At 47.1% G+C, this 12,272-nt stretch overlaps 1 protein-coding gene across 1 annotated transcript in view; it reads left to right on the forward strand.

Annotated features, from left to right (window-relative positions):
- The window catches only part of LOC119462084 (rho GTPase-activating protein 18), a 229,414-nt gene that overhangs the window by 210,863 nt on the left and 6,279 nt on the right, over nucleotides 1-12,272 (forward strand). The window contains exons 8-15 of the mRNA XM_049672539.1: nucleotides 774-939; nucleotides 2,804-2,904; nucleotides 4,305-4,382; nucleotides 8,697-8,874; nucleotides 9,305-9,387; nucleotides 10,619-10,816; nucleotides 11,548-11,625; nucleotides 11,697-11,756. Coding sequence (XP_049528496.1) covers nucleotides 774-939; nucleotides 2,804-2,904; nucleotides 4,305-4,382; nucleotides 8,697-8,874; nucleotides 9,305-9,387; nucleotides 10,619-10,816; nucleotides 11,548-11,625; nucleotides 11,697-11,756 — 942 coding nt within the window. The remainder of the gene's footprint in view (nucleotides 1-773; nucleotides 940-2,803; nucleotides 2,905-4,304; nucleotides 4,383-8,696; nucleotides 8,875-9,304; nucleotides 9,388-10,618; nucleotides 10,817-11,547; nucleotides 11,626-11,696; nucleotides 11,757-12,272) is intronic.

Consider the following 12,272-nt stretch of genomic DNA (forward strand, 5'->3'; position numbering starts at 1 on the left):
GTTGAGTTGCTTAGTGATGCGTTCATTATTTGATTGATCATTCGATTGATACGAATCTTTATTTCCCAGATGGTACATCACACGGGCAGATGATACCATACGTTTTGTTTGCTCCCATTGTATTACTTTTACTTATGATTGAAGAGTTGACAATGGAAGGATATTTAGCCACTTTACAGTGGTGTCGGGTATTTGCTTTTATATGGCAGTGTGGAAAACAGTATGAGATGGGAGGAAACGTCACTAACTTGGTCAATCATTAACGAAAATATCTAAAACACTAAAAGTACGTAAGGTCTCGGCGTTGTCCGAAATATACAGGAGCACGGAATCGGAAGAAACGTCGCAAAAATTTTGAGAACTCAGGACCCGTGATATGGCCTTAGATGCGAATGTGCCGTGATGAAAATTAATTTAAATTAAATTAGGAGGTTTTACGTGCCAAAACCACGATCTGATTATGAGGCACGCCGTAGTGGGGGACTCCGGGACAATTTACATCACCTGGGGTTCTTTAACATGCACCTAAATATAAGTAGACGAGTGTTTTCGCATTTCGACCCCATCGAAATGCGGCCGCCGTGGCCGGGATTTGATCCCGCTACCTCGTGCTTAGCAGCCCAACGCCGTAGCCACTAAGCAACCACGGCGGGTACCGTGACGAGAATGGTAAACAGCCGAGGTAAACAACTGAGCCAAATTTATCGTTGAAAAGCCGCGTTCCTTCACTTGACTTGTCGTTGACCCCAGCGTGGCATTCTATTCTTTCGCAGCTGGTGACTGCGTGCGAGCAGCCCGCGGGTATCACGGTACCGGGTCACCTGTCACCGGCCGACTGGCGCAAGGTTCGCAGCCTGGCGCTCATCGAACTCACGGCGCTCTTCGATCGGCTGGGCATCACTTACGCGCGGCGCAAGAACACGCGCCGGAAAACCAAAGGTACGCCCAACGATCTCCCTGACGAGTGTCAGACTCTTTATAGAGACAGCCAAAGTTATTGTGTGTTATCACAAACCGACGGCAAGGAAGGAAACGTTAGTTAAACGAAGTTAAATTCGTAGATTGCTGAAAAGTGGCTATCTCGCATATTTCGGCAGACGCAGGTTTCTACAACAAAAGTGAGCTCACGTTGAATTGGAATCGCGTCGTAAAAGATCTTTCTGCTGAACGCGACTAGTGCGTCAGGTTTAGCAGTTTTCTTTCGCTTCTGGCTGCAGCACGATCTTACTCACTGACTGCAGACCGCTATGTACATAAAACGCAACAAAACGTAAGTTTGTTGCGTTTTAGTAGTTTAACTTGTTTTAGTTGTCTAGGCTCCAGCTTGGCGTACTGTTTCGTTGTGCATGAAGTGCTGTTAAAGTAAAAAGAAAACCTTATAAACGAGAGGCCCGGGAACGAGCCGTGGTGCCGTTAATGTATATCTGAAGGCTAAGCATTTCAGAACCGCTGGCGAGAAGGATTTCACCATCGGGACAGCTAGCTCGCCTGCGTTTGTGCGAGTGAGTGAGCGGAACATTTCTTTATTGGCGAGTTTCTAGCTTGCCCACATACGTATTACGCCGTAGCGGAATACTGGGTTAGAAGAGCCGTTTACGTGAGTGGCAGAGTTGGTGGCACCATATTGTGGTGAATAGTTGAACCCGCAATGACACGAGACCTGTTAATGCAGTGGCCTACTATATTCTACTTTGCTGTTGGTGTAAAGTGTAGGCAGCGACGTCATCATCAGCATGCAGTTTGCTTCTGTTTTCATTCGACGAAAACTCCCGTGTAACACATAAAAACGTTTATAACGCGTTGTTGTTCCACAAAGCGTCACCAAATGTCGCTACCGGCGTCGTTACTGCAATATAAATGCTGCAAGTGACAAAAAATATAAGTATTTGGGTGTGTACGTGAACGAAGGAAAGACCTACTCAAACATTCACAGATAATCTGAAGACTGAAGCGGAATGCAGCTGTAAAGAAACAGAGCACTTTGGGGCTTCAATGGATATAAGGTGGTGCGAGAAACTTACAAAGGAGTAAATATGAGGCACGTGTCTGCTGCAACAGAAACCCGGAGACGACTGAGCATATCGTAATGAAATGACAAGGTATTCACCCAGCAAGAACCGTTGCGAACGTCCACCTTCCGGTAGCGTGGGATTGAAAGCGGATGGAAGCATTAACTCATCCGCAGTCGAGATAAGGAAGATCTGTTTAGAGTATTGGTGGGAAAAAAAGGAAAAGGAAAGCGTGGAAGAAATTGAAAGAGCCGGAGGCACAGGTAACTGTACAATATAAGAGATACAGGTATTAATGAAGACAGAAACTATCAACGAGAGTTAGACAATAAGCTCGACTGCAGTGAATGTATATGATACTTGATCAGCTCAAGCAGGCAGGGTGTCTATTTGTCGCCGCCTCGTTTCGAAGAGGATGCCTCTAGAAATCATCATCATCATGGGGAGGCTACGTCTAAGCTAAAGCGGGAGCAGGAATGTCTACGCGGGTAATCTAAAACTCTGTATTGGGATTCAGTATCCGGGTTGTGAATGCTGCTGGTTGCTGCTAAGGGTTATAGTTTCGTGAACGAGCGTCTGTTCTCTCGCTGCTCATCTTCTTGGGTGAGCGCAGTGTTCACTCTTTTCCTCTTTCGATTCCATTTGTCCTTTACCCCTCCAGTAGGGTAGTAAACCGAACTCCTCGGATGTCTGTACCTTTCCTCGTGTTGCTTTCTCCCTCTCAGCGGGCAGCCGCGTACGCATTCTCTGCCTGTATTAATGCATGCTTTCGTCCCTCGCTGTGCACTGCGTAGAGACTGGCCCGCTGTACGGCGTGCCACTGACGACTCTGCTGGAGCAGGACAACGTGCGGCACGCTCCTGTGCAGCACAAGGTGCCAGTCATCATACGCGAGGTGAGGCGATTCATTTAAGCCGTTAACGGCTCTTAAGAACTCGAATTGAATTGAATTGAACTGAGCTTTATTAGACAAAGTATGGTCATACAGAAATACATGTTTATAATCATCTGGATCCGTAGCATCATGCTAGTATGGATCCATGCAACAATAAGATACATAAACTTGAAGGCTGGAAATACATATATACATCAGTTTGGCAGCGTATCAGGTTAGCATTCAAAACAAGGAATTAACAAAACTAATACATTTATACATACGATGGTGCGAAGTCAGCGAACAGATAGCGGCTGTCGAATTGCGGATCCCCATCAGCCAGGTTATTTCCGAACCGTGGCTTCACTTCGCTTGTAAGTGCGGCCGAACATTTTCGAGCGACAATTTTTTGATGTCATTAGCATTCTTTGGAAACATCGCGCACTTTTCGATATGATGGCTGTTTCTAACTGCTTTCGCACGAACTTGAGCCAGGGTTATGAGCCACTGTTGACTTGCGCGAATAGACAAGCAGAACACGAAGCGAAGAAGTCGCTAACAGAAAATTGAAGTCAGCTAAGTTATCAGTAACTTATTTTATTTTATTTCTTGAAGGTAAATTATTCCTATATCAAAATTCTTTACAGGTATATTCTCATTTATTCTTCCCCCTAACGCTTTGCCATGCAAACATATTTTGGTTACAATGTCCATAAAAACACGTGTAAAACCGCCTGCTCTTGGACAATCACCGTGACGGGTATGAGCCCGTGTTTGGATGCAAGAACAAGAACATGTTAGGCACACGACTTGACCTGAGGGAGACTTCGGCTCCCCCTGGCCAGTTTCTCAGGACCAATAAAAGTTCTTGTCACTGTCACAGAGAAGTAAAAAAGTCGGCATCAAAAGCAGCCGAGCGTGGAGAAAGAAGTGAAGCGAACAGAGTGATACCAGGGCGTGCATTGAGCGAGGAGCGTTTAGCTACAAAGCAGTGAAGTTGAGTGTCTATATATTTTCTCATTAAACAAATTTACTTGCTAGCTTTATCGAAATTTTGTTATTTACGCATGCGCACCTAATTTCTCATTTGTGTGGTCATTACACCGCGTGGGCATGCGCCATGTTGAGAAGGGAATCCCCCACTGTGAGTAATGCGTTCAGATCTGCAATAACCACGACTCAACATCAACATCAACGAGGGTTACACAGAACTTAGAGGAGAAGAATTTCACACATTCACCGTGCGCTGAGTTCTGCCAGAATTGTTTTTATAACGAGTACTGTGAGATGTTTAGGCATGCCATAACGCACAGTCGTTGTCGTTGAAATATTACTGATTAAGTGTTGAGTACAGCGAATAAATTTAGCGGTGTGCATCGCACATATACTTTGTGGCGTTCATCAATTTTTTTAAATTTCAGATTCTGGATCATTTGCGTCGCCACGCCCTGCAGGAGGAAGGAATCCTGCGTGTTTCTGGTTCCGCTCTCAAGATCGACGTGAGTGATGTCATTGAACCTGTGGGGGCTTTGTTGAAACAACCGGTGCTGTATGCGAACGTATTAGTGCGTTTGTGCGTGCCTTCACGTTGTTAAGGTGGGCAATACTGCTGGCATTTAGCCTGCCTAGGCACCTCCTACTTTAAACTAAACGAATTTCCTGGCGTTACTTCTGGGCAGACGAAGCGTTCTGCTCTATAATAATAATAATAAAAAAAAGATACTGGTTCTCTTTCTGTGAGCTGTTATTACTTAAATCTATCGTTTCGACACGCAGTTGTACAGTTTTGCGTTAGGTCGCCTGGTCAGAGCTTGCTGGTCGCTCTTCAACGTTTTGCTGGTGACCCGGAAGACTCATCCTTGAGGAACTGTGGCGCGCAGCTCAGGTCCGAAGGAGTCCCTCGACACTTTTTGTTGGTTCGGCATCAGCTACGAGAAACTTGTGGAGCTTTGTGCCGTCGGCTGTGCTCCGTCCTGACAGTCCGACCAGCTCGTCTCGGAATTGTCACTGTGGGATCTTTCTATAGTACGGATCACACTTGCGAACACTCTTGTCCTTGACCCTCGTGTATCGCCGATAGGAAATATTCAGCACGGTCATTTACTTGCGCGACTTCGCGAATCATCATCTTGAAAAGGAAGCGCTTACGGACGGTTCCACAAGAAAGTAAGGCTAAGGACACACGCGGCGTTGACTCGCATGCTGAATCTTTTATTGAACTTTGTTCTCTTGATATCTCGAACGGGTAGTTTATGCACTCTCGCATGCAACCGATATTGCTTAATGCAAGCTACTTGTTTGCTTTTGGGGAGTGAGAGAGATGACTTTATCAAATATGAAATAGAAGCTGAGATGCCGGCCCGAATCAGTATTCTGACCTGGAACTCAAATTAGCGAAGGGAAATGGAAGTGAAGAGAGCAACAGAAAACTTATGTTAGTATCTTGTCCTAAAGGACTGCCACATGTGTGCATGTTCAGATAGGTGAAATGTTTTCCCTGTTCGATTTTATTTCACGCTACCGTCACGTGAAACCGGTGGGTTCTTTATATATGTCTTCATAAATGTTTCAGTTCAGTGTCTTTCGCCTTAGTTTATTGTGGTCGCGTCCGCTAGCGCTACCTTTCCAAGAAGATTAGGAAATGTTCTAGAAAGGAAACGTCGTTATAACCATGATAACGATGCGGTTGTCACGCAGACATCATGTTGCGTCGAAGTAGTTTCTACTGCCGTGGTTGTAGAAACAGAGAACAGTTCTAAGCGAGGTTGAGGGTAACTTTGTTGAGGAGCATATATTGTAAGCATTTATGTGGACTTCATCTTCATCTGTACAAAGCCATCATCAATCATCGGCTCGTGTTCGTTTTTGCGTCGGCGCCATTTTTCTTTCTTGGAATAAAGCGTCGTCTCGACCGTGGTATTTCAATATATATGTTCCTGAACACAGTCACAAAGCGAGGCATATATGGTGATTTCAAGGATACCGTCCGGCATGGGCGTGCACCCAAGTGATCCAACCAGCTCTTTTACAGCAAAGCTGTATATGGCTAAGATCCGGGGTTTCGTGGGGTCTCTGTGCAGAAACTATCATCATCAGCAATGACGCGAGCGTCGTCGTCTTCTTCCACAGCTTGCTAGCTGGCGCCCCTCGGGGCCTGGGTGGAACCGACCGCGCGAACGCGCTCGTGCCATTGCTCCCGCGTTCGTCGTCGTCGTCTTCTTCTTCCACAGCTGGCTCCATTGCCGCTCATCATTCCAGCGTAGAATTTCACTTCTGTCGTCGTGATGGGGAGGCCCCGTTTATGGGAGTATGAGCCATTGCTTAAGGAGGTCTGAGCCATTCATTGTCTTACGTGACGGACGCGTTTAATAACAGAGGTGATACGCCAATGTATGTATGTGCGTTCGTATCGTCACGATGACTACCGATCGGAACAATAAATATGTTCGTACCTGTGTTCAAAATTCTGTGTCACATCTGTGTCGTGTGCTAAACAGCTTCGCTGGTCATCCACCATCACAGAGTGGAATGTCTCATGAATTTTTGCCCAGTCTTTGTTTTAGCGCTCTGAGCGGGTGGGGCAGCAAACCTGAGCGACGGCCCTGTTGCCCACAGCACGCAATCCTTGACCAGCAGACGCGCCACATCCTCGCGAGGGGCGATGCCTCGAGTGGCGCGCCAACGTGGGCGCAGCCGCCGCTTTCACGGCCATCGCTGTCGAGCCAAACTGGATCGTGCGTGCGTGTGTTTATCTTTTTGCTCCGGGGCTTCCTTCCTTGTGATGAAAGTCGGCGTACGCGGTTCTGCGTCGAGGACATGCAGGATCCGTCGCCGCCGAGCGGTCAACGTGCGCTGCGCGGCGTTGCCGGGACCTGGCAGCAGCGATCGGCTATATCGAGAGAATGCGACGGGGGCGCGTTTTGCGGTTCGACTTGCGGTGGGCGCCCGTCGCGTGGATTTCGTTTGCACTCTGCTTCGAAGGAGCTCTCTTTCCTCCGTGGCTCGTTGCCGCTCGAAAACGAGGATGGCGAGTTCGTTTTTCATGTAGCGCGCACCACAAAACCACAAAAGCTGCGCATCGCGCGCGCAGCGCTGTTACATTTTATAAGGACACGGCGCACTAAAGCGCAGGGTGTGTGGTCTCTCTGGACCTCTTGATGAAATTTTTCGTGCACCGTGGGCGAAACAGTTCTGGAATGCTGCGAGGTATCTGAAAAGGAAACCGCAACTCTGTAACACTTTCCCTTTTTATTTCTGAGATGTTTGAGGAAAGATCCTAGCAAGGGCCTCTTAGCGAACGTATTTTCAGATTCAAGTGAAGACTGTGCAATGAAACGTACATAAAATGCAGGCACAGAAATGATGGAGACGAGTGCAGTCTCTGCTCTCGTCTCTGTCGTTGGTGTTATTTGCTTTTGCCCACGTTTCATTTCGCAGTTTTGACTTGAATCTGATATGCGCCCGATGAAATGAACGTTTTATCAGAGCTCGCGAAAACACTTGATGCGCCGCGAAATTGTGGGATGACATGGGCTGTAACAAAAACGCTTAGGATAACAATCTATGCTCTTTAGCGGTATCTGTAGCACACAGTGTTGTGGTGGGTCTGCACGCTATTGCGAATACTTACCACGATCGAAAAGGCAAGTCTGTGTTCGAGGAAATTCAACAAGTGAGGTGGCTTAACGCCTAAAGCAACACTTTCGTGGAAAGTTCGTGGCACATTGCACAATGAATTGGTCCCTGCTGCCGTGCCGATTAGTAATTTGTATTATTATGCTGCTCACGTGAACATCGGTATTTGAAGAAAGAAAGCGCCGCTTCGTTTCCCGTGCGCCGTATTACGACATGGCGAACGGATCACATAGCGTGTGCTATGGTGCATTTCTTCCTGAAAATAGATCCGCGTAGCCTCCCTTGTGCAGATACAGAACCAGAGTGACGTCTCGGCTGGCGGCCATCTGTCGGTGCTGTGATTGGCTCAAGTTTCAGTGGGCCAGCAGCGGTCTTTGTTTACGCCATCTAACCGATTGGCGACGGCTTCGCGACATCTGTGCTGAACCTGCCGTCTTGGTGCGGCAGTTGTTCCGTCTGAGTTCGTGTTTCATTCCTACACTCATGTCACTACATGTCCAGCGACCTGAAGTCGCCTTGAATAGCAAGCGTTAGGCATATCAAGCCCTCTTGAAAGCTGCGCTATGGTAATATTAGCTGCGCGTAGACGTCTTCATCCCGGCAAGTCGTCTTTGAAGTTCTTATTAGAAGAACACCAATGCGCAATTCACCGAAGACCTTCACCAATGCGCGTGCGCTTTTGGAAAGTCCAAACATGTGCGAGAGAGAGATAGATAGAGAGAGAGAGAGGAAGGCGACGTACTGGATAACCGTCAGAAAAACAGCCTATCGTATCTGAGCGAATTAAACACTGTAGAGCACTGGAAGTCTTCAACGCAACGCATGTCGTAGCCGCTGTCGTTTCATTATCAGCCGTGACAGTGGCCGACTGGATCTGCCCGTCAATCGGGGCGCCTAAAGCGTACATCTCCGCACAGTAATGTGAATAGATACAATGTAGCTGCGTGACTTTCTCGTTACAGTGGCAGGTGTCACAGTTACTACCGTCGGCCATTTCAATAAAGAACGAATAAGGATCGATATAAACGCAGCACCGAGTCACATACGATATAAAACTGTTGACACCGCGATAGCCCGAGTGGTAATCTGAAGGTGTAATAGAAGACCTGAGGATGAGAAAGACCCTTCGTCACTTCGGTTTCAGTGCATGCCACGAACGCGTGCAACCTTCTGTGCAGGCGCTCCGGTCTGAACTCGAGTCGTGCTACAACGGGAGTCGTAACCCCGAGCAGCTCGGAGCAGTGCTGAGTCGCTTTGGCGTGCACGAAGTTGCCGGCATGCTGAAGCAGCTCCTGCGAAACCTGCCCGAGCCGCTGCTCACCAACAAGTACGCCGAGGCCTTCCTGCAGGTCGAAGGTGAGGAAGGGTTGTTTGTTCACGTGGCGCTTAGCAATACTTCCACCACACACAAACTGTGTGATTTGAAGCGCGGAACAATATATGTGACAGGACACACACACACACTGTCTTCAAAACATTGCTAGCCTACAGATAGTCATATAGTTGTGCTATGGTACCTCGGTTATTAGCCCACCCTGTAATGTTTTTCACACGTGATGGAGCGTAAATGCTTCCGTAAGCAAGCTAGAGACAGTGGTACACAATGAAGTCGACTGTGTTTCTATGCCTGAAGACGTAAAATAGAGTAAAAATATCCCAGCTCTTGATATAAGCAGTAAACCAAACAGACTGACTTCTCTGTATGTTTTTTTTTGTCTTTTTTTTTTAGTCAAGAGTCACGCGTATTAGCGACATATAGATAGTTTTGTGCGTTTTCCTGCTACAGGTATTCCTACCCTGCTGGAGCAGATCAAAGCCCTCAACCTTCTCGTGCTGCTGCTGCCAGAAGCAAATCGTTCCACGTTACTGGTAAGCACATTGGCTGTCTATGGCTCGGAACCATTGTATACCTCATTACCTGTTGATAATATAAGAAATACTTTTTCTGTAAAGAAACAAGAAACAAAAACCGCTAGAGAGTCGTCGTGATTAGTGATCTTTTACTGCACATGCGTTCTTATAGTCACTATATTTCTCTCTTATGCAATGCCCATGAGGGCATTGCATAATGTGACTACACATCGTGCTCTGTCTCCGGTTTGAAACGACTTTGCTCTACATTCATTGGGCTGGTTAAGATGGCTTCGTAGCCGTGAACATGGTTAAAAAAATGCACTGTGTTCATTTGGCTGCACTGAAATTTGTCACGAAGTATAGATATGGATTGGGGTATCATTGCCGTTGGCACTGGAATTTAATATTCTGATGTTCGTCGGGAAGCCTTAGTATGCTGTCGAACAGCGCGAAGATTGCATCGGGGAAGACTGTTTTTATAGTTGGAGGTGGTCACGCAAGAACATGCACGTCGTGTTTCGTGGTCACCTATTTGATTATAACCTAACTGCAGGCCAGCTCCCAGTGTCTTGATTTCATTTGATTAGTTAAAAAAATTGTGGACTGAAATTGTGGACTGCGAAAAAACGATCTCTCGAATTGATCTGTACCCTGGGAAGCATGACATTCGTCAAGAATAAATAATAGCTGTCTACCCAACCACCTGTTGGAGAGTGGTTTCTTCTTGGACTCGTGCCACGGCTCCTGTCGTCATGGCGTTACACTGATCTTTCCTGACACCTAATTTACTCGTAAAATTGAGGTAACCATAGCTCTTGGAAGAGATTTTGGTGTCATCGTATACATCGCTTCATGTCTTTGCAAGCTGTTTCAGGCATGCACTGGACTACAGGGGTTTCCCCAATGGACTATTAATTTTCGGTACGCTGCTTCTCGCAAGATAATTCCAATCCCTGGATGTTGAAAACGCTGATATGGTGACCTAACATGTAGAGCGGGCGCTCGTAGAAACGCTTCTGAAATTCGTAACAATCGCGAAGACACGTTTATGCCGCGCAACTTTCGGCAGGTCAATTTTGAGCCACTTTACGGGATCTGAGAATTGCTCTGAACACAACGCGACGGCGAGGAGCGGGGTTCCCATCAAAGGGTTTGACTATATATGTACCCTGTACACAGTGGCGCTGAGAATTGAGTCACCATATATACACCCGATGAGAGTGCCCTGCGCGGTATCTGCCCACAGGCTCTGATGAACTTCCTGGCGGACGTGACGGAGCGAGACGGCCGGAACCGGATGTCGGTGCAAAACGTGGCCATGATCATCGCGCCCAACCTGTTCGCCCCGAAGCGGCGCAAGGCGACAGAGGAGAACCTGCGAGTGGCGCGAGCTGCCACCAACGTCACGCGGATGCTCATCTGGTACCAGCAGCTGTTGTGGATTGTAAGTGCTCGATGACTCGATCGCTTGCGTGAAGCGCTGTCGGTGACAGCCGTTCCCAAGTTCTGTGGATCCCCATTTTGAGCAAATGTTGATGCTTGTGGTCCCTTTTTCGCATCTTTGCCACTGCACGATAGCGAAATGGTGGATGTTTGTCTTCCGGTAAACCTCCGTGTCTCTCGCATATCATTTCACTTTCTCTCTTTCTCTGCTGCCAGACGTGGTAATGCATGCACGCCTGAGAATTTTTGCAGGCTAGCAGACCCTCCACAAGTAAAGAAAACCTGCTAAACTGTTATACACCTCCGCCCTGATTTGTCGGCGACGTCTGGAAGCATGTCAACAGTAATTTCTCTTTCCGAAACGGCAAGACGGTCTGACTTCTACGTTTGGGGCCAGTGGGCCTTCTACAGTGGGCCAGTGACTTCGTGGTGTTGCGCTAAAACGTACAAAATGTGATTTTTCATGATGGGGATTTCACACGTAGACGTAGCGAACGTAGCGTTGCATACACGCTATTTGAATTTGTAAACTTCGAAGTAGCGATTCTTGGTATTGCTGACCTCATTATTTGTTCAACGTTTTGATGGAAGGCTGTGTAAAATACGTTAAAATCATTTGCTGAATGAGTGGTTAGGCCTATAGGATTATAACGTTCTCGAAAAGTACAGGTTGCGCTGAATATAGCTTCCAATTGGTGTACACAGATGTCGCTCTCTGTATTTTATGTTCAGGTGCCGTCGCAATTCATGGGCCAGATTCGTTTGGAATACAGGATACATTACGAGAAGAAGCATGCAAAGGAAAACAAGGTGAATAAAGCGCTGACATCGGCATGTTCACGCGGCACGTTTGTTCTGAACGCGCGCTTCTCTCTTTTCAGAAGAAAAGGCACCAACGAAAAGATCGTGCCTCATGGTTTGAACCGCGGGAGAATGAAGACGTAAGTGCGAAGTCCATTTTCTCCAGCACAAACTCGGTTCCGCGAAGCTTTCATATTTTTCTGCATCGTCTTTTACCTTTAGTTGCGTATTAGAACTGTGGCGTAGTGCTCGTTATCGAGTGTATGACGATGGCGAAATATTCGAATGTGCGAGCAAACGTGCTGGCGTCATTTAGTGGCTGCTTTCTTCGCACTATAGCTGTCAAGAACAAGTTACCGCTGACACATTATTGTTTTTTTTTATTACATGTCCAATGTTGAAAACAAACTGTTGAAACGGCTTGAAACATGTAATCTGGGCATTCCTTCCACAAAAGGTTTAACAGCCCCCATTTTCGAAGACTTCAAGCTCTTGTCTCACAGAGAACATGAACAATTTTGTTTTCTGCGTTGCAGCGGAGCTTTTATCTGAAGCGTGCATGACGTGTTTCGTTTCTCCTTCTAGGGCCGAAGGCAGCCGACAGGTCATTTTGTGTGCGTTCAAACTCAAAGGCATGGAGTCCTCCCCGAAAATTT

This window comes from Dermacentor silvarum, chromosome 8, assembly GCF_013339745.2.
Source record: "Dermacentor silvarum isolate Dsil-2018 chromosome 8, BIME_Dsil_1.4, whole genome shotgun sequence".
Taxonomy (NCBI): Eukaryota; Metazoa; Arthropoda; class Arachnida; order Ixodida; family Ixodidae; genus Dermacentor; species Dermacentor silvarum.